The sequence below is a fragment of the Castanea sativa genome, chromosome 1 (assembly GCF_040712315.1).
Source record: "Castanea sativa cultivar Marrone di Chiusa Pesio chromosome 1, ASM4071231v1".
NCBI classification, from domain to species: Eukaryota; Viridiplantae; Streptophyta; class Magnoliopsida; order Fagales; family Fagaceae; genus Castanea; species Castanea sativa.
The window spans coordinates 65396173-65420705 of record NC_134013.1 but is presented as its reverse complement, the minus strand read 5'-3'; the positions used below and the strand labels follow the sequence as shown (position 1 = coordinate 65420705).

The following is a 24533-nucleotide window of genomic DNA, read 5'->3' as shown; positions in this document are numbered from 1 at the left end:
ATCGGAGCTGAGAAGCCCAAACCTTGCCGGATCGGAGCTGAGAAGCCCAAACGTCGTCGGATTTCAGCTTCTTTTTGAGGTTTTGTCGTGCGGGTCGAGTAGATCGGGTTTTTGAGGACGAAACCCGTCACTCGACCAGCCGGGGTCAAGTTCTGAAGACTAGATCCGTCACCGACCTATCGAAGGTGTCGGTCCAACTGTGACGGGTCGGTTCCGATCAGGCTGATCGGGTCCTACGGGTCTTCGAGTACTCTAGACAGCTCTAGCTGTCAATATGTTGACCTCCTTACTTTTCTTATGTTTCAATCACCTTCCCATGAATCCCCCTTTCTTCACAGCCCACAAAGATAAAAATGGAAGACTAGTACTAACAATTCACCACGAAAGAAATGACTAGCTAAACCAAGATTTTGATTAATTATTAATATCTATACTACTATTTAAGGGGCTTCCAAATTGGTTTTCCAACTGTGGATTCTAAGTCTTGGATATCTCAAACTATCTCTTCTCGGCTCACTTATAAGTTTTCAATTAAAGGGGATAAATTTGTAAAGTAAAACCTCACAAGCCCGTAAATTTTAAGCATTTCTTCTTCTGTTCTTTATCTGAAATACCATTTTTATTTAGAATTCAAATTTTAAAGCCCTCTTGAAAGTTTGAAACATAACTTGCGCATAAATGCCCAAGAAAATTGCTAAAAATAAGGACTTTATCCCTATCTGAATACACAACTCACACAATGATTACCATTTACCAAGTTCTATTTACCAAATGGCAAATGTTCCAACTCTCTATGGTACCGAAAATTTCTTCCTCTTCAGGTTCTCTGACTCTCAGAAGATGAGAAGAATGGTCCAACAGCTTCCTTCCAAAACAGTCTTTCTCACCAAGGTCTTGCCGTTAAGGACATGCCTATGCTTTTTAATGACATAAAAAAATAAAATAAAAATAGAATGTTGACTATGTGTGATTTTTTTTTCTAAGGTTAGCATTGTGTAAGTGGGAATTTATAGATAAAGATCTGATTTACTTACTTGATCTACGATACCTCTGGCCAAAGGTACATATTTTGTTTTACTAATAGTCCTAATTCTTAGTCTTAAACTAGGTTTCTAACATTTACTAATAATTCCTAGTCTTAAATAAACTTTGAATAGAATTGATAAAAGCCTCTTTCTAAAAAGAGAAGTGATATGTCCACAATATTTTTACAACATTTTTACTACAAATTATAGGTGGTTAATTATTATTGATTATAATAAATCTATAATTAAAATTACTTTTTTGCCCCACCAATAATAACCTATAACAATCTACCACAATGTACCACTTAAAATTTGTTATGAAAATGCTGTAAACATATCATTTCTCTTCTAAAAAACATTTTACAAGTTTTGTAAAATGCTACCCTCATAAATTAGGTTCCATCTTGTTGTAGGTCCTTTACTTCTTCAATCTCAGACTCAGAGTCCTCAGTGTCTGGAACTATTTCTTCCTTTCTATTGTGCATGAATCAGACTTCAATTCAACAAATTACAATATTAAAACTACAGTAGCAGTACAACACACTAGCCAAAAAAGCTATAAATTCACTAACATTAAATTGTGCCAAATGTTGAAGAGTTCACTATAAATTAATTAACATTATATTGTGTCAAATTTTGTGCCGAACTTTAGATACATAAACCATCCAATAATGATACCAACATTTTACTCAAACAAAAATAATAATAATAATAATAATAATAAAAGAGCAAAATACTATACAACAACAACAATAGCAACATGTCATTAACTTCCTTTGAAAACTTAGACAAAGCCTAGATTAATCCTCTCAGCTGTAGAATCTTCGAAGTTCTTTCACAATCATGATGGTTGCATGAACTTCTATACTAGCATGGGAGATTTGTTCCAAACTTAATGCACTGGTACCCCAATCACTTAAAGCAACATTGGTAGATTTACCAAAAGTCTTTTCCCATCTAGGATATTTAAAAACAAACTTGAACAAATCTGGCAGACTGTAAGCACTTGCAATAGGCTTCTTTTGAACAGCAGCAGCAAAAGGTCCCAGCTCTATCACACTTCTACATTGAATCCCATAATCTCTTTGAAGATCACTGAGGTTGTGTTTGATGCTCATTCCAACAAAGGTTACATCTGAAAGGTTAAGAAATTTGGCCCGGGAAGTGGGTATTTTTTTGAAGTGTGTAAGGTGGACGAGGAGGCAATCATTTTCTGAACGTAGTTTCAACAATGCAACTTTGTCACTGGCTAACCCATCACTAGTTGAACTGAATGACTTCTCTATATCTAAACCCACAACTCTCTCAAAGTTTTGACCTACATTGTTTTTCTCTGATTCCTCTACGTTAAAAGTAGATAAAAGGAACTTAAGGCCTTCTTCCACCGCTGACTCATGGGTTATGACAGTTGTTCTAATCTCTCTAGCCCCTAGGTTAAAGGTATAAGACTTGGACATCTCTTAAAAAGAAGAGAAGAAAAAACCAAGGAATGAGAAACTAGATTAAATTGCATTGAACCCACAAGATAAGTAGCGGCTAGTTATAGTTCTATGAACCAAGCCACTCTTTATCTACTGAATAACTCTGCTTCTTCGGTTGTAGCAACATTAGAATTCCAAGATATAGTATCTTGGTTATGGGAAACATTCAATATAAATTGGGAAGCTACACTATCTTTGCCTACTATACATGAACCTTTGAAGAGCAACACCAAGAGCCACCTCTTGGTATACCATATGGTTATGATAAATGAATATAATTTAGGGTTTTGTTAACAAGTATCCTTAAGACAATTTTTAATAAATCATTTTAGGATAGTTCTGACACCACTTTTATAGAAAAATATGAAAATTCGTAAAAAAAAAATTAATTAATTACTTTTTTTCCCATAAAAAGTTTTAAAAAATATATCCTAAACTAATGCTCTTAGAGCATCTCCAGCAGATTCACCAAATTTTTATACTGTTTGGAGAATGAATAGTGACATTTAGCTTTTACCTACTACTTTTTCAAATACACTTTCCAACAGATTCTCTATCATTTTCTTCATCTCATTTAAATATTATTTCTTCATTCATTCATTTTTTTTTTATCATCATTTATTCTTTTTTTAACAACTATATTTTTAAATGAGAAGTGTTACGTCCACAACATTTTACGCAATACTTTCACAACAAAATTTATGTGGAAAGTTGTTCCTAGTTCTAATTTGAACCGCCCACTAAAATTATTTTTTTACTCGCCAATATTAACTAATAACAATCTGTTACTTAAAATTTATTGTGAAAATATTGTGGTAGAATTTCTCAATTAAGATTTTTATTCTTTATATTATTTTTCTTTATTTCTTTCATTTCATTCTCCTCCACACACATGTCCACTACCACTGTCCTATCTCTATCCCCCTTCTTTTATTTTCTTTTTCTCCTCAAGAACATTCCAGCAAGTAAAAATTACTTCACATCAAAGAAGAGAGAGAGAAAAAGAGGAGAGAGAAAAAAAACAGAAAAAAAAGCTGGGTCAGATCGCCTAAAGGACAAAGTCGGTGGAGATCGGTGTTCACCATGTAGCACTACCACGTCCGCCGCCCCACTGCCGCTCGTCCTCCTCCCCACCACTAGGCTAAGTTAGATCGGCTTGTTCTTTTTTGTTTTTTTTTTTTCATATTTGCTTGTTTTGTGAGAAGCAACAGAGAGAGAGAGAGAGAAAAAAAAATCCAGAGGAGAGAAAGAATTGATATAATAGTAGCTGGAATGATTTTTTAATCAAAATAATTCAATTGCTAATGTACAGTAGCCCATCAAAGTTGATGAGCTACTGTTCATAAGCCCAAAAAAAATCGGGATTTAGAGAATCCAATGGAGAGCTTTTTTTGGGTTTTATTCTTTATTATAGAGAGAATTTTGGATTTATCTACACCGTTGCAGATTCTGTTAGGGCATCCATTAACTTTCCCTATAGGTTAACTGGTTACAATAATTGCTTTCTTCTTTCTACCCACTTGTTTTTTACAGTACTTGATTGAATTTTCATTGTACCCAGTGTACCATTATAATCTCTTGGCAAAAATTTCTTAGACCATTCACAACAAAGATATCAAAAAATATAGCCTTTAACAACTCACTTTTAAATACACCTAATATTAAAGTTCTATTTTAACACACAACACATTAAAATAATATAAACAACCCAATTAAATAAATATAATAAACCTAACAAATTCATTTCACCCTAACCTTTCTCTCTCTCTCCTCCCTTATCCTCTCAGCCTCCTCTCCCTCTCTCTCTCCTCTCTCATCCTCTCCACCTATTCTATCCCTCTCTTCATCTCTCTCTCATGCACCACCACACAAAGCCACCATCGTAACCCACTACCACCACCAACCACAACAAGCCTCTGCCACCATCAACCACTACCCACTACCACCCAATAAAACAACCCACAACCCTCAAAACCTAGCAACCCACAACCCACAAAATCACAATCCAACCCCCAATCACCACAAATCACAAACCCACAACAGATCCATTAGAGTAGAGAGAAGTGTCAACAGCAAATCAGTTGAGTAGAGGAGAACGCTAGAGAAGAAGTGGCAGTGGGAAGGTCGCCATGAAGCATCAACGACAATTCACTTTCCCTTCGGCTTTGGCTTCTTTATCCATGAGAGAGAGAGAGAGAGAGAGAGAGAGAGAGAGAGATATGAAAGATTAGAGTTTTAAAGTTTTGGAGTTGGAGGGGTTGGAGCCGAAGCCACCATGTGAGAAGAGAGAGCTGAGTGTGACAGAGAGACATGAGAGAGAGAGAGAGAGAGAGAGAGAGAGAGAAGTAAGAAGAGAGAAGTGAGGCATTGATCACAGAGAGAGAGAGAAATAAATTAATGAAAAAAATGTAGGAACTTGCTACAATAAGTTGTTACCAAGTTGCTAAAAAATTTTAAGTTTAGCACCCTTGTAAAGGCTTTTTTTGGTGTTTTGAATTGTTAAAAACTGCTTCAGTGTGAATGATCTCATGCTGTAATGAACCTCATTCCTCGCATGCAATTTATAAGAAGGTAAAAATCAGGATATTTGTTTTTTCTCACACTGGTAGTAAGCCCTAAACAGCACTAATATTATCAAGGTTCATAAGCACTTATATTATTTATATGCTTCGTGCATGCATGATAATGTGAAATGTATTTTCAGTTACTTCCCAAAAAGATTAATACTTCATTAATGTTGATAGGAATCAAGGCGTACGGTAATTTATCTTTTGAATCTCGCTTGGACCATCCTCTAGTTAGAGTGGAGAAAAGTGTGGACCATATTCGTGAGCTCCTCATAACTCCATAGCCCAAATATCTAATATGGTGGTCAAATTGATTTTTAGTCCAAAAAACAAAGAATCACAGACTATTTTCCAAAGTGCAATATGCAATTAAAAACTCAAATTCCATAAATCATATTGCTCAATATCAATTTTTTTAAATCTAATTCTGATATGGTATGGTCCATACTCCATAGTCTCTTTAGTTGGAGCCATGGATTAAGTAAATTCACACAGGATACACAGGATATATGAAAGAATAAATCAAGGTTACAAGTCATATGAGGAGTATCTATAGGCTTATATAACAATTTCCACATTAATTTTGGCAACAATTTTAATCACGAAAACTCACATCCCAATAAATATAAAAATAAATTATCTAGCTTACGCAGGTATGCTTCTACTTGTCATGGATGGTAATGGTTGTCACTGTTTACAGCTACGTGTCTCTGTATGGTTGCACATTCTGCAAACTGATTGTTTCTATATATGCTGTAGTCCCATTTTCACCTCGGCGCAAATTAAGTAGTGATCGCAAAGAGCAACTGAAAGCAATTTCCATGCTCCCGGCACTGCAAACTTTCTGTTCAGTTGTGGCTTAGATGCTCCCAACAGTGCAGACTCACATGCCTTGTAAAAAGGAAATAACTTCATCAGAAAGTAACAAAGGACTTCTAGAGAAAATTTGCACTCAATAGATTAAATCATTTTCTTTTGTTTCACCATTCCAAAGTTGTATTTAGTAAGAATATTAATAACAACACCAAAATTTCTGATATACATACATCATCTTCCGACGATGTTTCATAATCTGACTGCTCAAAATTGAAAATTTGTTATCAAATGATTGTTCAGAATATTATATATTTTCAATTCTTAACCCAACCTAATTTGCTAATGTACACATGAAATGCAAATGAATTGGCATAAAAATTTCACATGATGATCTAAAGATATGAGCAAGTGACTTAGATATCATGACCAAACAACTGTCATGTGCTTGAAGAAACAGAAATGCAGAGTACACACCTGGCTGGCTGGACGCACAAAAGAATTTACATTGTCATAATCCTGTCATCCCACAACTTTTTTCTTGCAATCAAAACTCTTTCTTCAGTTGAGGAGAGAGCATCAACCCTTGGTTCTACTTCTGATACCCAGCCATCCCACCTTAAGGCAGTCAGAAATTTCCGAATATAGTTTATGGTTGAGGGTTTGTCTCTAATGATGACAAAACCATCTGGCCGTAGAATTCGATCCATTTCAATTAGTAGATCTTCTACGCCACACCCACGCTCATCAATATCTGAAAATAATGTCCAGGCATGCAGAAGATCATATGTCCGTGGATATGTAGAAAATGCTTCACACCTACAAAAGACAAATTTGTGAAACAGAGTAAAATGTCAAAAACAGGAAAAGTTGAAGCAACATAGAAAAAAAAAATTGTTATGCTTCCTGTGCACAATATTAGGTACAAACATAGTTCCATGTATGATGGGAATTTAAAAACATACCAGTCATGAACAGTTCCAATTAAGCCTCGATCATATATAATCTTTAATCTGGCAAATGCATTGACAGGAGCAACATTCATCACCCAGACATCTTTATCACTAAGGGCAGCAGCAAATCCACCAAGATTTGAGTTCATATCCATGACATTTCTAATGGAATTCTTCTGGATAACAGATTTCATCTGCTTCCAGTATTCAGTCACTCTAAAATGCCAAATGCTCTGCATTATATAAACTTCTAATTCATATAAGGTTGAACATCACTCATAAAGATAGAAAACAGAAAACCAGCAAAAAACTGACAGTATCATGCAGCAATCTATTGTAATTTGAGAAACATACAGTGTCCTCTTGAAATTCCTCACGTCTCACACCAATTTCATCCAGGCGAGGTGGTGCAGCAGAAAGTCTTTGTGGCCAAGGAACTAGTCCGCTTCCCTTTTCCTTGTGCATCTCTGTTTTATCAAAAAAAGTCATAGAAGTTTAAGAACAAAGAAGTAAATGAAAAACCAAAATCCCCACCAGAACAACATAAAACTGTTAACACAGAATGAATAGCCAAAATACAGTGTATTAACCTATCTACCGTTAGGGAGTAAAAAGGGAGGAGGTGAAAAAGGATAACAATCGGCATGCTCAGCAAAACATAGTGAAAACCTGAGGATCCTGACCAAAGAAGTAAGCTAGTATTTCTAATTGTGTTTGCATCTGCCTCACTTTTGAATGGAAGGATCTCAACTATTTGTGAATACTATCCAGCCACTCATTGAAAATTAAAACTTACATCTACTTAATGGAGATTATCAGCACTACTAGCAATCTTTTTTAACACAAATTCCTAAGACCTGCATATCACCTCATAAAGAGAAAAATGCAAGCAGAGGTCCTAGCCATGACTTCAGATAATCAGAAAGAAATAACATAAACTGCCTGATGTCTATGAGCTAAGCATTAACACTGAAGGTCAACACGGAATTTCTAGAACCTACCACGTCACGTTTTTTCTGTAGCGCAGTGCATTTTAAAGTCAAATCACACATACAGAATTGGATTCTCATAGAAAATATGAGACAAAGCAAATTAATGGAGAATCATGCATTTATAAATATAATTTCATAATTAATCACCTTCTCTTGGTGAATTTAAATTTTTCTACAGTATGATAGTCACAGTAATATATCTCATTCATTGTTACAAAATCAATGATTAGATAGCTAACTGATGTAGTTGTGTATCTGATTCACATACATTGCCAGGAAGCTATCAATGTCACCAACCTCTTGCTTTTTACAGTATGTTAGTCACAGTAATATATTTCATCCATTGTTGTGAGATCAATAATTAGAGAGCTAACAGATGCAGTTGTGTATCTAATTCAGATCCATTGCCAAGAAGCTATCAATGTCACCAATAGCTTCAAATAAATTTTCACCATGTAACCCCATTTCTCAGAGTGGTGGAAATCCTTCAGGTTCTAAATTTCTAATTCACAAAATTAAACTAGTTTCACTGTAGTACCAAAAGCATCAAATTCACTGAACATTAAATGTAATGCCTACCTATACAAATGCTAGATTATGAGAATAAAGACAACAATTCCACCAAACACCACAAACATCAATGAATTGGCAGATTATATATTAATGCTACTTACTCTTAGAGTATGGGGAGATGCATGCCTTCATGGACACATTCCAAGTTGCATCTGGGTCATCATCAGAACTGCACAAAGGGGGCAACGTCCCACGTTCTCTCTTTAAGTAACAGCTATTCGTCAATGGCTTTGCCCATATAACAGTCTGGTCTTGCTTCACAACAAGTCTCCAGCACATTCTTCTAAGAAGATTGCACATAGCATTCCAGATCCTCCGATTTTCTAGATCATGAGCATATGCTTCAGGAGAAGAGTATACAAAATACCCTCCTGGTCTTAGTAGTCTGTCAAGTTCTAATAAGAGAATTCCATCTCTTTGAAGCCAATCAATTCGACATCGTGAACAATGAACCAGTTCAAATGATCTGCTCGGATAAGGAAGTCTTTTTGTTGCCAAGACACCAAGAGTTGCTGGAATTCCTCTCTCTAGTGCAAATTGTATTTGATTCTCATGTACATCATTAGGAGCAAGAGACATAGCTATAATGTTGAGGGGAAGAAGATAGGCTCCAAAACTTGCAACACCACAACCCACATCAAGAACATTTCGAATATTTCCGCCATTGTGGAGTTTATCACCAGAAAACTTAAGCATCTATACCAATATATTCATAGAATTAACATTAAAAAAGAGTCACTTGGATTACAAATGCTTCATTAATTACCAATTTATAAGATTTAAAACAAATTTACGAAAACAAAATGAAATTACCATTGAGAATTAAAATGTTATTAATGGGACTCAAGTAAACAGCCTTGAGAGTAACATATACCTTAGCAAGAGCGATGATGTACTTATCAGCTCCATCGTGGAAATGAGTACCTCCACCAGGAAAATTTATCTTGTCCCCATTAACAACCATCCAATTCTGATCTGATTTCTCTTGTGCAAGATGTGTGTGGGGTATATTTGCCTTCCACACTTCGTCCCTACTCACCGGCCATCTAATAGGGATCTGAAGCACTAGTAACAAATTTTGTTGGAATCAAGAACTAAAAATGAACCCAATGTAAACAATACTTGTACATGAGCAATGCCAGCCACCAACCTTGTAACCAGATGGGGGTGGAACTAGACAGTTATACCGACGCTCTGGAGGTGGGCAATGACGCTCATAGTGCTCCATTAACGACAAATTCAGCTTCAATTTTAGTTGGTAGATAAGGTTCCTATCTAAACAAGGTATCAACTCCGAAAACCTCAAATCACAGATCTGAAACAACATCATTTCCACCATATCAAAAAAAATATAATACAAAAAAAAACACTTTAACAATACCCTTTTGCGGCACAACCCAAAAACAAAAATCAATTGAAACAATTAGTTGCATTTACTTATGCTGCTTACCCAAGTCCCAAATCAAAAAATTATGAACAGCATAATTAGGCTAATGCACTAATGGTACTTATTCTTGTACTTATTGCCATTAATTGCATATGGGGTTTCTTATTTCTCACATGAAAGCCTACAAATTATTCACAAACAGTTCAATTAATACAATTTGCAACAAAGAATTACAATTTTTTTCACAAACCCATTAACTAAAAAATGGAAAAATTGAAATTAAACATAAAAATAGAAAGCATTACGTACAGGGATGCTTCTGGGGGCCTCGGGATTTAGGTCCTGGACTTGAAGGAAATCATCGACATCATGGGTTTGGAGAACCGGGTCGGATCCGAGGAATCCGGAAGCTTCTTGGTCGGATCTACGCGATCCCGGAGCTAAAAAAGATACGAGGTACAAGCAGACAAGACCGAGAAACACGATGAGTCCGATGAGAAAGTAGTTGAGTAGCTTGGTGGTGGAACTGTGCTCGGCCTTGTGCTTCATTTTTTTTTTTTTTTTGGGATCCGACCCGAACTTAGTTTGGACTTTGGAACATAAACCTAGTACTAAAAACCCTTTTTAGTATTTAGCTCGTAGAGTTTAAGGAGAGAGATAAGGAGAGAGAGAGTGTGTCGGATTTGAGGCAGAGAGAGGTCGAGAGTCGAGAGTCGAGACACGAGAACTGTGTCTGTACCTATTTGCCTATGCTGGAGTTTTCGCGGGAGAGAGAGAGAGATACAGATTGGGTGTGTGCGTGTGTAGGGACTGGTTCTTGGGTACACCGCTGATTTGCCTTTGCGGTCACGGCATCAAACGCATTTCCCGAGTTTGACTGTTTAAGTGTTAACTTCTACCCACAATAGACGACGTAGAGTACAACTTTTCGCATACTCGATTGACTTTATTGTTGTTTTTTTTTTTTTTGTACTCCATCTTGTTCAATACTTGAAATTCAATTAGAAATCTCAATCTACACGAAAAAAATAATTCAATTACATTGCTTCTTTTGTCCTTTTCAGAAGAAAAAAAAAAAAAACATTGCTTCTTTTTGTTTTTTTCCCTTAAGGTGGGTGTTTATAGCTATTTTAGAATCTAATCATTCTTTCTGTAGTTCGTTTTTTTATAGGTAGAGAGTGAAATTTTAAACCGATCGCAAATTACCAAAATGTACCATCAAACCTATGTATTACATTGAAATGACTAATTACATAGTATCATGTGTCACATTATGGGTCTCACCATTGTTATTCTTAGACTGGTAGATACTTGCCAAGTGTCACTATGAATGAAAATTATAAAGAATGTTCAAGAGCCAATCGTGTGCCAAAATTTTAATTTAAGCAAACACAAACGTATTAATCAAATGTTACCACTAGTTACTAACCCGTCCGATGCACGGGAATAACTACTGATTGAGTTTTAGGGGATAAAAAACATTATTTTTTAGTTGGAGTAGTAAGTAAAAATGCATAAAATAAAAAATAAAATTTAAACAAAAAGATATTAAAAGAAATAGTATAAAGTTTTATTAGCTAGGTAGAAGAAGTAATGTTATTTTCTTTTTTAGTTTTTTGTAGGAAGGAATAAGAGACAAAATGTTGCGTCTTTAGTTTAGTTTGTAATGTGTAAGGACTCAAAAAATAAAGGCCCAAGCCCATTTAGATCAATGGTACCTTATCCTTCAAATCAGGCCCAAACAATAGAATGTTGAAAGAGAGTGAGAAACTATTTCAAGTGCAAGTCTAAACTAAGGCTAAGTTTAAGGCCGAAAAGTCCAAAGTAACAGAAATGCGTAGTTTAAATAGAAATCGGGGATAATGACCTCCTCAGGCAAATCCAATGATCAATTTCTTATATATATAGTTCAGGTTTTACACCGGGCTATTCATTGTTCTCTTTACTGTTCTTTGAAAATATTCATCTCCTTTTTCTGGTGGATTCCTTTCCTGTTATGGCATTTTTTCATGCATCTCAACCCTCCACCCATACATACCCAGGCATTTTTCAAGATACTTGTTTCATCAAGACTCTGCAGAAGGTGGTAGAAGGAGATGCTAGTTGTGAAGTTACTGTTCAGGAGTCATTTCCACATTAATACAGGTGATAAGGTTGGTGGAGGACATTGAATGCAAAGGTGGGAAGTATACCCTTCAAGAACCTTCCTCCCACCATCCTTGTCCTCGCTGCTATCTCTTCTCCTCTCCTTAGGCCTTTAAGGGATAAAAATTGTCCTGATACTATTACTCTCCTCTGTTAAATGGAGTCCTCGGAATTCATTTTCCCTCCTTTGCCTAGGTTATGAAGATTATTCATCGATTAAGACTCCTTGATCCTCGGACCCTACATAGTTGTAATATATATGCCAAAAGGTGCCTATTAAAATGTCATATCCCTTCAAATTTGATATACCAAAAGATATCTATTGAAATGTCATAACTCTTTATATTGGATATACTAAAAGATGTTTATTAACCAAAAAAATGTCTATTGAATGAAAAGATGCATATTGGCTGAAAATGTGCCTATTAAATGAAAAATGTGTCTATCGACTGTAAAGGTGTCTATTAAATGAAAATGTATTTATTGATAGAAGTTTATTGGAAAAACAAAATGCACAACTATTCGGTGTTTATTTAATATATACGTAGTATTAATTTATATAGCCATGTATAGCATTTTTAAATGTATACTTAAATGTTTATTTAAGTATACATTAAAACGTCATGTGTGAAACGCTATTTAAATTATGACATATGTTGCTAATAAATTTTTTATAAAAAAAAATCATTTGTTCTTAAGACTTTTATAAATGTAGCCATTCATCACTCTCATATTGTTGCTATTGCAATTGCTTATGAGAGTTATTTGTTTTCCTTCTCTTTATATTTATGAGAGAGAGAGAGAGAGAGAGCTTCCTTGATCATGGTGGCTTCAAATTGCAAAGCAGATTTTTTTTTCAATCCAAATAAATTGATGAAAAGAAAAAATATTGAATCAATCAACATATGTAGCAAGCTTACATATCACTTAATGAACTCATCAACACATACATTAACAGAATAGGAGTCAATCCAAACAAATCCTTAACATAAAAAAGAGGGGAGCATAATTTTTACACATTATAGGGAAAATCAAGATTATCCCAAACTAATTAGGGGTGCAATCTACACTTTAGTTTTTAATAAGTTTTGCTGCAGTACACATTTTGTTTATATTTTAAATTGTCTTTATAGTACCATTATACACTTAACATAAAAGGAATTCAATATCTATAAACAAACCAAATAAAAAATAAAAATAAAAACTTTAATAGTTATATTTTTATTCATTTTCTTTGAAAATAAATTCCTAACTTCGTCACCTGTAACTAGTCTTGTTACATAGAAGTAGAAGTAGAAGAGAAGGGTTGGTCTCCACGGCAGCAAGGTCGGTCTCCACAAAGTCAAAAGTATTCACGCTTAAGCAATAGGGTCGGTCTCCACGGCAGATGATCTTGGTGCGTCAACGGCAGGCTGAGTGGCAGAAGGCGGCAGAGTTTGTACGTCCCTGGAAAGTTGAACTCCAGAAGTTAATGGGGGCAGTGGGGCTGTGTGTAGCGTGGCATTGAAGGTGCTGGTGACTTCTAGGTCAATTGCCTCCACATGGGAGTCTATTTCCTGCACCAGCTCCTTCATGCTGGGAGTATCCTCTTCGTCACTAGCACCAGAAGGATTTTGAACAAGAGGAGGCTCGGGGAAGGGTATCTACTCGGGATGCCTTAGCAGAGAGTCATCCGACACCCCCATGGCTTGAAGAGCAACCATCCAACCTTCCTCAAACTTGAGTTTCTGCGCTTGGTGGACAATTGGCTCAATAGAATTCTCGGCATACGTGAAGCCAGCATTATACCATTTGTCTTCGCAAGCTTCAAGGGCCACCTTCAAATTTGCTATTTCATCAACTTGTGCTAAGTTGAGGCTCTCTACTGCTGCCTGCTTAAGCTCTGTCCCGCCCAAGTTCACATCTAGTTCTGTCAACCTCTGCTTTGCTAGAGCCCGAGCCTTCTCGAAATCCTTAGCCTTTCTCTCGGCGGCCTCGCTCTTGTCCTTTGCAGTGGCCACGGCAACGTCTTTCAAGACCCTCCCGGTCAGCATCTTCAACCGCTTCCTTCAACCATTCATCTATCAAGTAAGCCAGTTGTGCGACCTGATGACACGATAACAATACGTGTGAGGGGGAAAGGTAAAAGTGTGTTAGTTCAGGGAGAAACAAGTAAAGAATATTACCGTTATAGTATGCCACTGTAGCAGGGTAGTTAAGGACCCATCAGTGCCACCCGAGAAGAAATGCACATCCTCAAGCAAAAGAAGACCCTACGCCAAGCTCCAAGCAATTCGCCCTCCCTCATCTTGAGCCCAAGTCCTGACACTAGCTGTCGCAAGAAAAGGCTCATTCCTAAGCCTAAAGATGGTCTGCCAACCTACTTCTGGACGGAAGGATGATGCCACATTGGACCCTACTTGTGCAGTAGGCCGAGTGGCGCCAGCAGGCTCCCAGATAACTATCCCCATTGATGCTCGGGTAGGTGGAGTTTTCGGAGGAGCATCCCCTGAACCCTTAGACAGTTAGTCAGTTGTACGCTGCCTTTTCCTAGTATGGGCGGGAGGGGGGGGGGGGGCGGGGGAGTCTTACTCCTGCCTTGGGGTAGTTGCTATTGCATAGATGGACGAGTACCGGGCACAAATGATCCAGGGTCATTGTTCGTTTGACCACCATTTCACCCTCACCTTGGCTAGCTTCTGCTTCTGAAGAATTTACTGACTCGGCTGTTGCTGGCTCGACTGTTTAAACTGGGGCTTCGAGCTCCTCAATGGACTTTACAGCTTTGAGAGACAAGATTTACCAAATTGTCCCTTATAGATACCAATGATTCCGCACTAGTAAACCGAGGGCCGAAATCTTGAACTTCACCAGCAGTTAACTTGGGGAAGAAGATTGGAGTGCCGCATGTCAATGTACGACAACAAAGGATTGTCCACTAGTAAGGCTTGTCCAAAGGGCTGCCAAGTGGAGTAAACTGGAGTGCAACCAAGTATAAGATGGGACGCTCGAAGCTGCCCATTAGAATTCACAAACATCTCTGATTGGAGCACGAAATTCAAATCTCTTACATGTACTACTCTAATGTCCAGTTTAAACATTTTGTCGTCTGCACCAAAATAATATGAAAACTGGTTAGTGCCTTTTTGAACAAAATAATCATGGGTAAAACACGATTAAAAACAGTTAAAAGTGCTCGGTACCGACCAATGTCACGTAGCAAAAATGGGCAGGTGAGCTCGTCAGTAAGCTAATTACTGCTGGCTCGAACGTATTCCCCTACTGAATGTCTATTAGAATCAAGAAGGTATGATATGAGCCGTACCCGTACATCCCTAGCCTTTAAGTAGTAGTTAGATCTAATGTTGCCACACAAACTGTACATAAAGTTTATTTCGTGGTGGTTTAGCTGTAACTCGTATATCATGTTTAATCTACTAACACAACTTACGACTTGGTAAAAATTAGGAGGAAGTTGGTCAGGGCACAAACCATAAAACCTAAGGGTACTAAGTATGAGATGGTCCATGAGAAATCTAACCCCTCCCTCTAAAATAGCCATCAAAGGAAAGAACAATGTGTTAGAACCAGAACGTCGTTGGAGAGCAATGTCGCCCTCATGACAATAAGCCACATCCACATCTCTAGAAATATCATAAACTACTCTAAAGTTAGCCAAAGATGCTTCAGTAAAAAGAAGATGTAAATATCCCATTCTTGACTCTAGAGTGAGATGAAAAAATCAAAAAAGAGAACGAAAGAGTAGAAAAACTTATTGTGGGCTCTAGGAATTGGTGATCTTGGTTGAAGAATCTATGCACGGGAGAAGTATGCTCGGCAAAGAGAAAGTTGAAGAGAGGAAGTAAAAACGGTATGAAGAGTCAGAATGAACTATTTATAGGGCTAAAGCATTTAATGAAGAAGAGAGCGGGAAATTCTTTTTAAATTCCTTTTCGTGACTCCCACACGCGTGGCATCGGTTTATGAACCGTCAAGTCATGATTACGGTTAGATGTGACAACCTGGCACAATGCCCCTTTTGAGAGGGCATTAATAACCGTCTTGTTCATTTAATGGCGGACGATTAAGCTTCCCAAGGAACCTTTAGCACCTACTGGATTGTCCTTGATTCGTTCCCGATACCTAGACCCGAATCAAGGGGGGGCTATGTTAGGATTAGTGCCCTTAAATCCTATTGTATGATGCTATGTATGTTATTATTTATGACATTATGTATGACTTAATGTTGTGTTTAATAAAGTTATTTTATTATAATCTAAAATAAAGGTAACATGAATATTCAGACATTATCATATAGTCCATGAGATGCATAGTATGTGATTTAGTCACAGAAGATATAAGTCACAAGTTCTTTATAAACTCAGAATTTTAGTTCGTAGTCGGTGATGAAATTGGGCGTTTCATCTGCGAAGACTATAACATATCAACTAAGATGATTTGTCTTGATCATGGAAGCAGAGACTTCTAATTGATGTGTTGATATGTTTTAAGAGTTAAGACATATTGAACTGGACCGCTATGAGATTTATTATTCTCCTAACGACTGTCAATTGAATAATAAATCTCACGACTTTTATTTGCATGAACTCTTAATCATGAGAGGATAATGGATCTGATCATGAAATGTAGATTGCTTTGATATATCAGGAGTGAGATCTAAGGTAACGGTCAAAACCTCGGTATATTGGATAGCCACATTTAGTGTTGATGGAACATGTATTCTCAAGATGGAATTCATAATCTCTTAACGGAGATACAAAATATTCCCTTGAGATAAGTTTAATGGGTTTGTCATTCAGAATGTTAGGCCTAACTATTTTGGTAAATAGTTACTAAAGTTTATATATTTATAGAATTGGATTTCATAAATATATAATGAATAACATAAAGTGTTAAACCGGGTACTCAAGGATTAAGATGTTGTAATCTACAAAGTGGCAGTCTACATCTATGACTTTGTATTACTACGAATATTTTATGATGAGGTTACATGTACAATAAAGTTTTGGGATATAATTTATAAATAAGGCCTAAAGTGCAATTATATTTATATAGTGGTATTAAATATAATTAATGGTAACTTTGGAGTTGACAGAATAGCCCAAGGCCCATTGGAGCTAATGTCTTATTGGTCCCTTTTGGTCCCACTCCAAGCCACACACTTAAGCTCAATTGGAAAGGCCCAAAAGGTCAGCCCAATTAGATAATCATTTAGATACAAAGGGAGAAAGATACATAATTTTCTGTAGAGAATTACTAGAACATCATTGTGAAGTGGTGTGTATGTGAGAGTGAGACACTCTAACATTCTCCCTTTGAAACTAATTGAGAGACCACACATCTTGGGCGTTAGTGGAATTGGAGTGAAGATCAAAAATATTTCTAAGTGCTTTCGATCTTTGTTTTTGAAATTCAACACACCAAGGTATGCTCTCTTGTTCTTGTATTCTGAAACTTACATAGTGCATGTTATCGATTGTGAATGAAGTAGATCCGTTAAATTTCCGTTGCGCATGTTTTATATCAAATACAAACCATCTTTAATCCTAAAATCCTACAGGCTATTGTACAAGATAGGATCCCAAGCCCATTGGGGCCTTGGGCCTTGGCTCGAACACTACCTCGGGCCATAACCAAGCCCAACTCACATAGTAAGCCTAATATATTTCATATATCTAGTGGACAAGCCTACATTGGTCAATTATGACCTGATCGAGAATGTGCCCCTAAGCGGCTCATGTCCTCAGCATCTTGGTACTACCTTGGGGAATATCACTGCCGAACAATCTTTCAGATGCGGGATCCAATTTCAATGCCACTATCACTGCTTCCAACGGAGCATATTCATCATCAAGAATAATCAAGTTGGACCACATCCACACGAGTGAGACCAGAGACTAATCATGAGCTTTCCACCAACCTCAGGCTATAAATAGAAAGGAGGGAGTAGAGAGAAGGGGTTGGCAATTCTAAGGAGAAAATAGGGAGTTGAGGAGAGGGAAAGAACTAGTATCACCAAGTGCGAGAGCAACTTAGAGGAGAAAGAGAGGGAGTTCAAGAGAACCAAAGGGTGTCATTGAGTCACTTGGAAAGGAACTACTTTTAGTAGGAAACATTTAGCCCATCATACAAATAAACTTAGAGCCCAGTTCTAAGCCCAGTCCACTAAGTAGAATTTGGGTACGTAAAGGATGGCATATCATTGGAAACTCACCTACATAGATCTGTAGAAGCCAAACTTGAATATTGACAAGCCACCTTTATTCCATTCGACTAATTTCCTTACTAGACTCCATAGGCTATCATCTCTAGTGTTGTCCATATTGAAAAACTTTCACATCGATATCATCTACAATCAATAAGTGGACCACAAGCTTTTTTCATACGAATATTTTTCACTTCTTTTTCACAACACCTGTTGTGTCCAGTAATAAGAGATATTGGTTTCTTGTTATATACATTGTCAACTTAAAGTGTGAGATCTAAGGAGGATTTTCATATTTAATAACTTCTACACTCTTATTAAAAAACAAACGTCTACGCTATGTTGGTAATTGGTAAATATGGAAGGAGAATAAAGAAATGTTTGGAAAATTGAAGGGAAGAAAGTAAAGAGCATTATTTAAATTATATTTAATAACTTCTACGCTATGTTGGGTAAATACGGTAGGAGAATAAAGAATTTAGATGGGGTAAAAAAAAAAAAAAAGTCATGCTAACGAATGCCCTTAGGGCATTGGTTAACAATTCATTTTAGAAAAGTTTTAATATCACTTTTATGATAAATGAAAAAAATTGTCAAAATATTAATTATTTTATTTTATTTTCTCATAAAAATTATTTTTAAATAAATTATTAACCAATACCCTTAGAGCATTCGTTAGCATTTTCAAAAAAAAATTATCAGAGAAAGGGATCATGTTTGTTAAAGGGTTTTTAGCCCATATCCTTTACGCTAGTATACATGTGTCACCTAACTTTTTGATATTATGTTAAATGGACTCTTGCCGTGAAGTGATGGATTAAAATGTTGAGGAAAATAACAGTTAAAGTCAAAATATAATTTTCTTGGAACTTGAATTTCCGCATGGCCTAGACTTAAAAAAAGAAAAAGAAAAACAGGTGCACGTACGTGTAAACACATCCTCCAATCTGATTTTTTTCTTTTCACACTTTCTCACCTTTCATGTAAACTTTCCTTGGAAACAAACACACATAAAAAAATTTGGTCTCATCCAAACTTGCGGGCACCAAAGAGGCAAAGAATTCATATTTAGCCATCAGGTAAACACATTTGCTTTACTATCCTTGATATATATTTCTCAAATTTTGGTTCTATTACTGATGGTTCAACTAGGAATTTTTTCCAAGTCAAAAGAATTGGATCTTCTAGACAGGTAAATGGAAAACTGGTTGGACCAAGTTGGTCAGGGCTAAAAGCCTAAAAGTTTAAGCAATTTCGTGCCTTCTATGATGACCCAGTGACTTTAATATTTGGAATTGGAATCACTTTTTGATTTCGATCCAAAACAAAGAGAGGATGATGGAAAATGATAATTTATCTAATTGACACGAATCCTTCGTTTCCAAAATATCTTTAATTTCTCTTCTTCTAGTTTCTTCTTTGGGGGTCGCGAGTTTGGCGGCGAGGTTTATGATAGTCGGCTTCAAATCTAGTAGCCCAGTAGGTCGACGGCTGATGATGGATATTGAGTTTGGGGACAACTGATGCATTTTATTTTAATGATTTGGCATTTGTTTAGTGGGCGCTAGCTGACCACATTGCGGAGATCTTTACACGTGCACTTTTTCATTTTAAAGTTTAGGCCATGTGGCGGTACAAGTGGCAATCAACGTGTGAAGAAATTATATTTTATCTTGATTGTTAGCCACATCAGATAAGGACCAATTTAACACAATACCAAAAGATTATGAACTAAATTGACACATTCAAAATATTAGAGACCAAATTAACATATATAACCTAAAGGTTAAAGATCAAATATGTAATTTACCTTTTGTTAAAAATGTAGTTGTATGGGCTAAAATCCAAAGGGCCAGAAATTTGGCTTGGACCAAAGTCTACAGCAATTAAATTTATAAAGGTGAGTTTTTGAACCAACAGTTGAACTTGAAACAACAAATTCTCACAAAGAGAATGATAATAAATAGCATGTGGAACTAAAGCTAGTAATTAATCGTGTTTTTCTTTATTTCTTCTTCCTCATAATGGCCAAGGAGCCTTTACACTTAATCAAATACCAAATTTCACTCTTGTTTAGAGTTTTCTCTCTTTTTTTCTCTTCTCCGAATCCAATCCCTGTACATTAAGGATCTTTTTCTTTTTATAGTCCCACTGCTTCAATTCTAGTCTTCCACCTAGATGGTTGATTGCTTTTTTCATGGATACTTGTTTTATCCTTCTCCTCCCCTACTTTTGAGGCTGTGTTGGGCAGGTAACAAGTTGTGTGGTACTGTTCAAGTGCCATTCAATCATTAATGCGATATGCCTAGTTGGTGTAATGCATTTAATGCAAAGGTAATGGTAGCATCACCAAGAAGTTTCCCTAAATTCTTAACCACCCTGGTTGTTGTTACCTTCCTCAGATCAGTACCCTCGGTTTAGTCAAAAGAACCTATCAGCTTCTTCGGGCTATTCTTCTCCGAGCACCTTCCTCAGAAAAATTATTTCTTTGGTCAGATCTTCTTTTTGGTCTACCTGGGCTCACTTAAATTAAGTGAGTTGTCAGTGTGTAAAACTCTCTCCTAGAGACTTGAGCCCTAACCCTTAACCTTCATATGTTAGTACCCTCGATTTAGTCAAAAGAACCTATTAGCTTTTCGAACTATTCTTCTCCGAGCACCTTCCTTAGAAAAATTATTTCTTCGGTCAGCTCTTCTTTTTGGTCTACCTGGGCTCACTTAAATTAAGTGAGTTGTCGATGTGTGAAACTCTCTCCTAGAGACTTGAGCCCTAACCCTTAACCTTCATACCTCACAAGCATTTATACTTATAAAGTAATCACTGCATCAAAAGCGCGCAGTATTAATTTTATTATAAAAATACTAAAAATTGACGTGCAATTGAATGTGATTATTGCCACATTAACAACATAATAGAATATATTTTTTATTATTTGAAAATCGGGTACCAAACATCTTCAACAACTTTCAAGCACTTTAGCATTGATTTACATCTTTAAAAAACTTTAAAGTACTTTTTTTTAGCTGAATGACAACTTTAAAGTACTTAAGCATTGATTTTTTATTTTTTTTATAATCAAGTATTTAGTGTGGGTTTGGGTTAGGATTAAAAATTAAAATTATTTCACTATTTAGTTTATTTTTGTTATTATTTATGGGTCCTACTGTATTTTTTGGTATTATTCACTATATTATTTCAACTAATTTTTACCTTTATTTATAGTACTTTTAGCAATAATTTTTTAATTTCAACAAAATAAGTAATATCCAAACATATCCTTGAGCATTGATTTTTATCCAACATTGTGGAGGGATTATTTTTTCAGCCCATTTCCTCTAGACATTAAGGCCTAGCCCATTCGGTTGGGACAATGTCAACACTTTACAAAAGAAATGCCTACTTGGCCAAAAATGAACGAATGGCACTGTAGCTCCATTCAGGCCGAGGAGGTATAGACGAAACAAGGACCCACAATCTTTTTGTGTGTTTAGGTATAACTTATTTTCAATAGCTTATTTGAATATATAAGAAAAAGGGTCCGTTTGGATAGAATTTATTGTTGAAAACTGAAAACACTGTAACAAAATAATTTTTAAAGGGGTAAAAATTACTGTTCATTGGCCTAAAATCACTGTTCATGGCCAATGAACAGTAACAAACACGCGTTGAAAAAAAAAAGAAAGCAAAACTTGGACGTGGACGGGCTATCCAAACGCCCTCAAAAAGCAAAAAACTAGCTTAATTCTAAAATGTTAAAAGTTATTATATATTTAAAATAAAGCCAAAGCTAAAAGCTATTGCTAAACGAGACAAATTTAAACCTCTTTATCCCCAAAAGTTGACAATTAAACCTCTAAATCTAAAACTCCCCTTCTAATAGCAATGGCAATATCAGTAGGACACAAAGCCCCTCTGTATTAGCAAATGAACCAATTCAAACTTTAGTAGCTCTTTCTCATTTTTTACATAGGATATTTGACAAGACTCACAGATTTAAAAACAGAGAGATAGAAGAGAATTTGCCCTTGGTTTTCTTCTCTAGAACATGCTGAAGGCTTATTGTTCATAGTCATAGGTCAAAAGGGAGACACAAATAGGTTCTCTGCATGATCTTCAACATGGGAAATGTGAATAATTAACACCATTGATCTGGTGCAGCCAGGATATTCTATTAAATACCAAAAAAATTTTAAAAAATTCATGTTTAAATTTTGTTTCATTTCTATTTCACACGGCTCAAAAAGGATCACGTGAAAGGTAAACTATTTAATATTTATGAAAGCTCAACATGTGAATATGTTTCACAATTTTGTAGAGTATTTTAGTATTATCCAATGCACCGAGACTTATGAAAATTTTTTCCATGAAGAAATTAATTTATACCACCGTCAATGTATTCTCTAATCTTAAAATCTGCACGCAATCTTAAAATATTTATTCTCTTTATGACTAGACCATTTCAAATAATGTTTATCTTTAACTCAAAGTTTTAGATTAAGATTTTTTTTTTTTTTGGGAGAAACTTTTAGACTAAGATTTAATAGAAAAGAAACAGAAATAACTAAAGAATGATACAGAAAGATAGTTTGCTTTTCAAACAAAATTGCAGCCGTATGTGTAACATAACTACTCCAACAATTGCTTAATCCTTGCCCTGCAATTTTTCGTTTTTTCTTTTTCTTTTGAGAATTGAGATAGCCTTCACCTGCATTTTCTATTCAACATTTGGCATCTTCACGTGGAAACTTTCAGGTCAATATATACTATATTTGTAATACTTTTTCTTTTTCTTTTTTTTCAGAACGGAATTTTGCAGGACCAAGACAAACACGGACAAGAAAATTATGATCAATCTTAAACTCTCTACCTTAATTTATGAGAACACCAAGGGCGGAACTATAAATTTTCGCTTGGGGGCCAACCATTATTTTTATAGGCTATACCTTTAAAAATGTTTAATAGTTATAATTATTATAAAGGATTTAAAAAAATATATATTAGCGGGATCGTATATTACATATTTTGTAATTAACACTTAACTTGAGATTAATTTGCCATGTTCTTTCTTCTATATAAAAAATAATAATAATTCCATGTTCATGCCACCAACAAAAAATCAATATTAAAAGGTGAAAAATATATAAATAGTCCCCAAAATTTGAGTCTGGTTCCATTTTAGTCTTTAGTACATGAAAGTTGAAAAGTTATTTATCTATGTATAATTCCATAGTTAGAGATTCAAAATTTAAATCTTTAATATATCAGGTGTCAACTAATTTAATTACAAAGTTTTTTGCGATTTTTTTTTTTTAAATTTATCTTTTATCTGTTCTTAATAAATTGTGAAGGTACTAAGCAAAGTTGTAAAGTTCTTTGAAAAGCATAGTTGGAGTGGATAACTCATAGCCTCCTTTTTTTTAGATAACTCAGTCTTCCTTTTCTTTTTCTTTTTTCAAAAGTTATCTTTTTTTTTTCTTTTTTTTTTTGAGAAACACACGCTCGCACGTGTGTATATATATATATATAGGGTTCGTTTCAATAGAACTTATTTTGCTAAAATTGAAAACTAAAAACACTGTAGTAAAATAATTTTTAAATGTGTGAATAGTGCCATGTGACCCATTTAATGAAAAAATTGCTGAAAAGTGAAATTTGTGAGACCCGTGAACAGTGCATTCATGCACTGTTCACTGCTGAAAAGTCAAAACATGCGGCTAGGTAAAAATAAAAAAAAGTGAACGTGGACGTGCAAACGCAGATCCAAACGCCCTCATAAGAGAAGGGGGAATTTCAAAAGTTATCTTCATTGAAATGAGGAACCTATTGACTAGCCCAAAATTTATGAATCAAACATATATTTTTGTCAAAATTAAAATATTTAAAACTAATTGTGGTGAACAATTCAAATGAATATAAATTAGTATTAACCGGCCTATTTGATGGTAGAATGAACATTTTAAATATTGACTACAGTTTTATAATTTGAGATGACTATAAAAAATGACCTTATAATTTCAGCAAAATATAATAATGCTATTAGACATATAACAATTTTTTTTATGGAAGAATAATGTAGAACAAATTTTACTACACCAGTTGTTAATCTGTGCAAAACATAAGAAGGTATGGAAAAAAAATTATATAGAGTTATTTTAATTGATAAGTATTGAATATTTTCAATAAAGAAAAATCTTAAATTAGAGAATTAGTACAAAAGAAAAGATCTAATTTGATTAAATTTATTTAGGAAATATCAAATCTAATTTAATAAGAATTTGTTTAGTATTAAGTTGTTTATGAGTAATTTAAAAAACGACTGTGAAATTGAAAGTATATTACAAGGAAGAAAAATAAAATTATGGGTTTTGGAATACTTATGTGGTAACTTTAGA

The 24533-nt window shown here is 35.3% G+C and overlaps 2 protein-coding genes across 3 annotated transcripts; both read right to left on the bottom strand.

Annotated features, from left to right (window-relative positions):
* Positions 1-1834: 1834 nt before the first annotated feature.
* Positions 1835-2482, bottom strand: LOC142632327 (uncharacterized). Its single transcript, XM_075806767.1, has one exon. It carries the CDS (start codon positions 2480-2482, stop codon positions 1835-1837), a length of 648 nt encoding a protein of 215 aa, XP_075662882.1.
* Positions 2483-5550: 3068 nt separating this feature from the next.
* Positions 5551-10500, bottom strand: LOC142622759 (putative methyltransferase PMT9). Of its 2 annotated transcripts, XM_075796285.1 has the most exons (8): positions 10101-10500; positions 9555-9719; positions 9279-9461; positions 8506-9100; positions 7194-7306; positions 6852-7072; positions 6364-6705; positions 5551-5964 (listed from the first exon to the last, which is right to left on the bottom strand). In XM_075796285.1, the coding sequence occupies exons 1-7, from the start codon at positions 10338-10340 to the stop codon at positions 6390-6392; spliced, it is 1833 nt and encodes a 610-aa protein (XP_075652400.1). In that variant the 5' UTR covers positions 10341-10500; the 3' UTR covers positions 5551-5964; positions 6364-6389. The 2 variants fall into 2 exon arrangements, with proteins under 2 accessions (XP_075652400.1, XP_075652401.1); XM_075796286.1 differs by lacking the exon at positions 10101-10500 and having other exon boundaries at positions 9279-9469; positions 9555-9689.
* Positions 10501-24533: the final 14033 nt, after the last annotated feature.

Bases quoted from the DNA above. Each gene is read 5' to 3' on its own strand.
- LOC142632327 (XM_075806767.1), bottom strand. From the start codon at position 2,482: ATGTCCAAGTCTTATACCTTTAACCTAGGGGCTAGAGAGATTAGAACA.
- LOC142622759 (XM_075796285.1), bottom strand. From the start codon at position 10,340: ATGAAGCACAAGGCCGAGCACAGTTCCACCACCAAGCTACTCAACTAC. The intron at 9,101-9,278 runs GTATATGTTACT...ATATTGGTATAG, and splicing joins ACATCATCGCTCTTGCTAAG to ATGCTTAAGTTTTCTGGTGA. The intron at 6,706-6,851 runs GTATGTTTTTAA...TGTCTTTTGTAG, and splicing joins ATTGGAACTGTTCATGACTG to GTGTGAAGCATTTTCTACAT.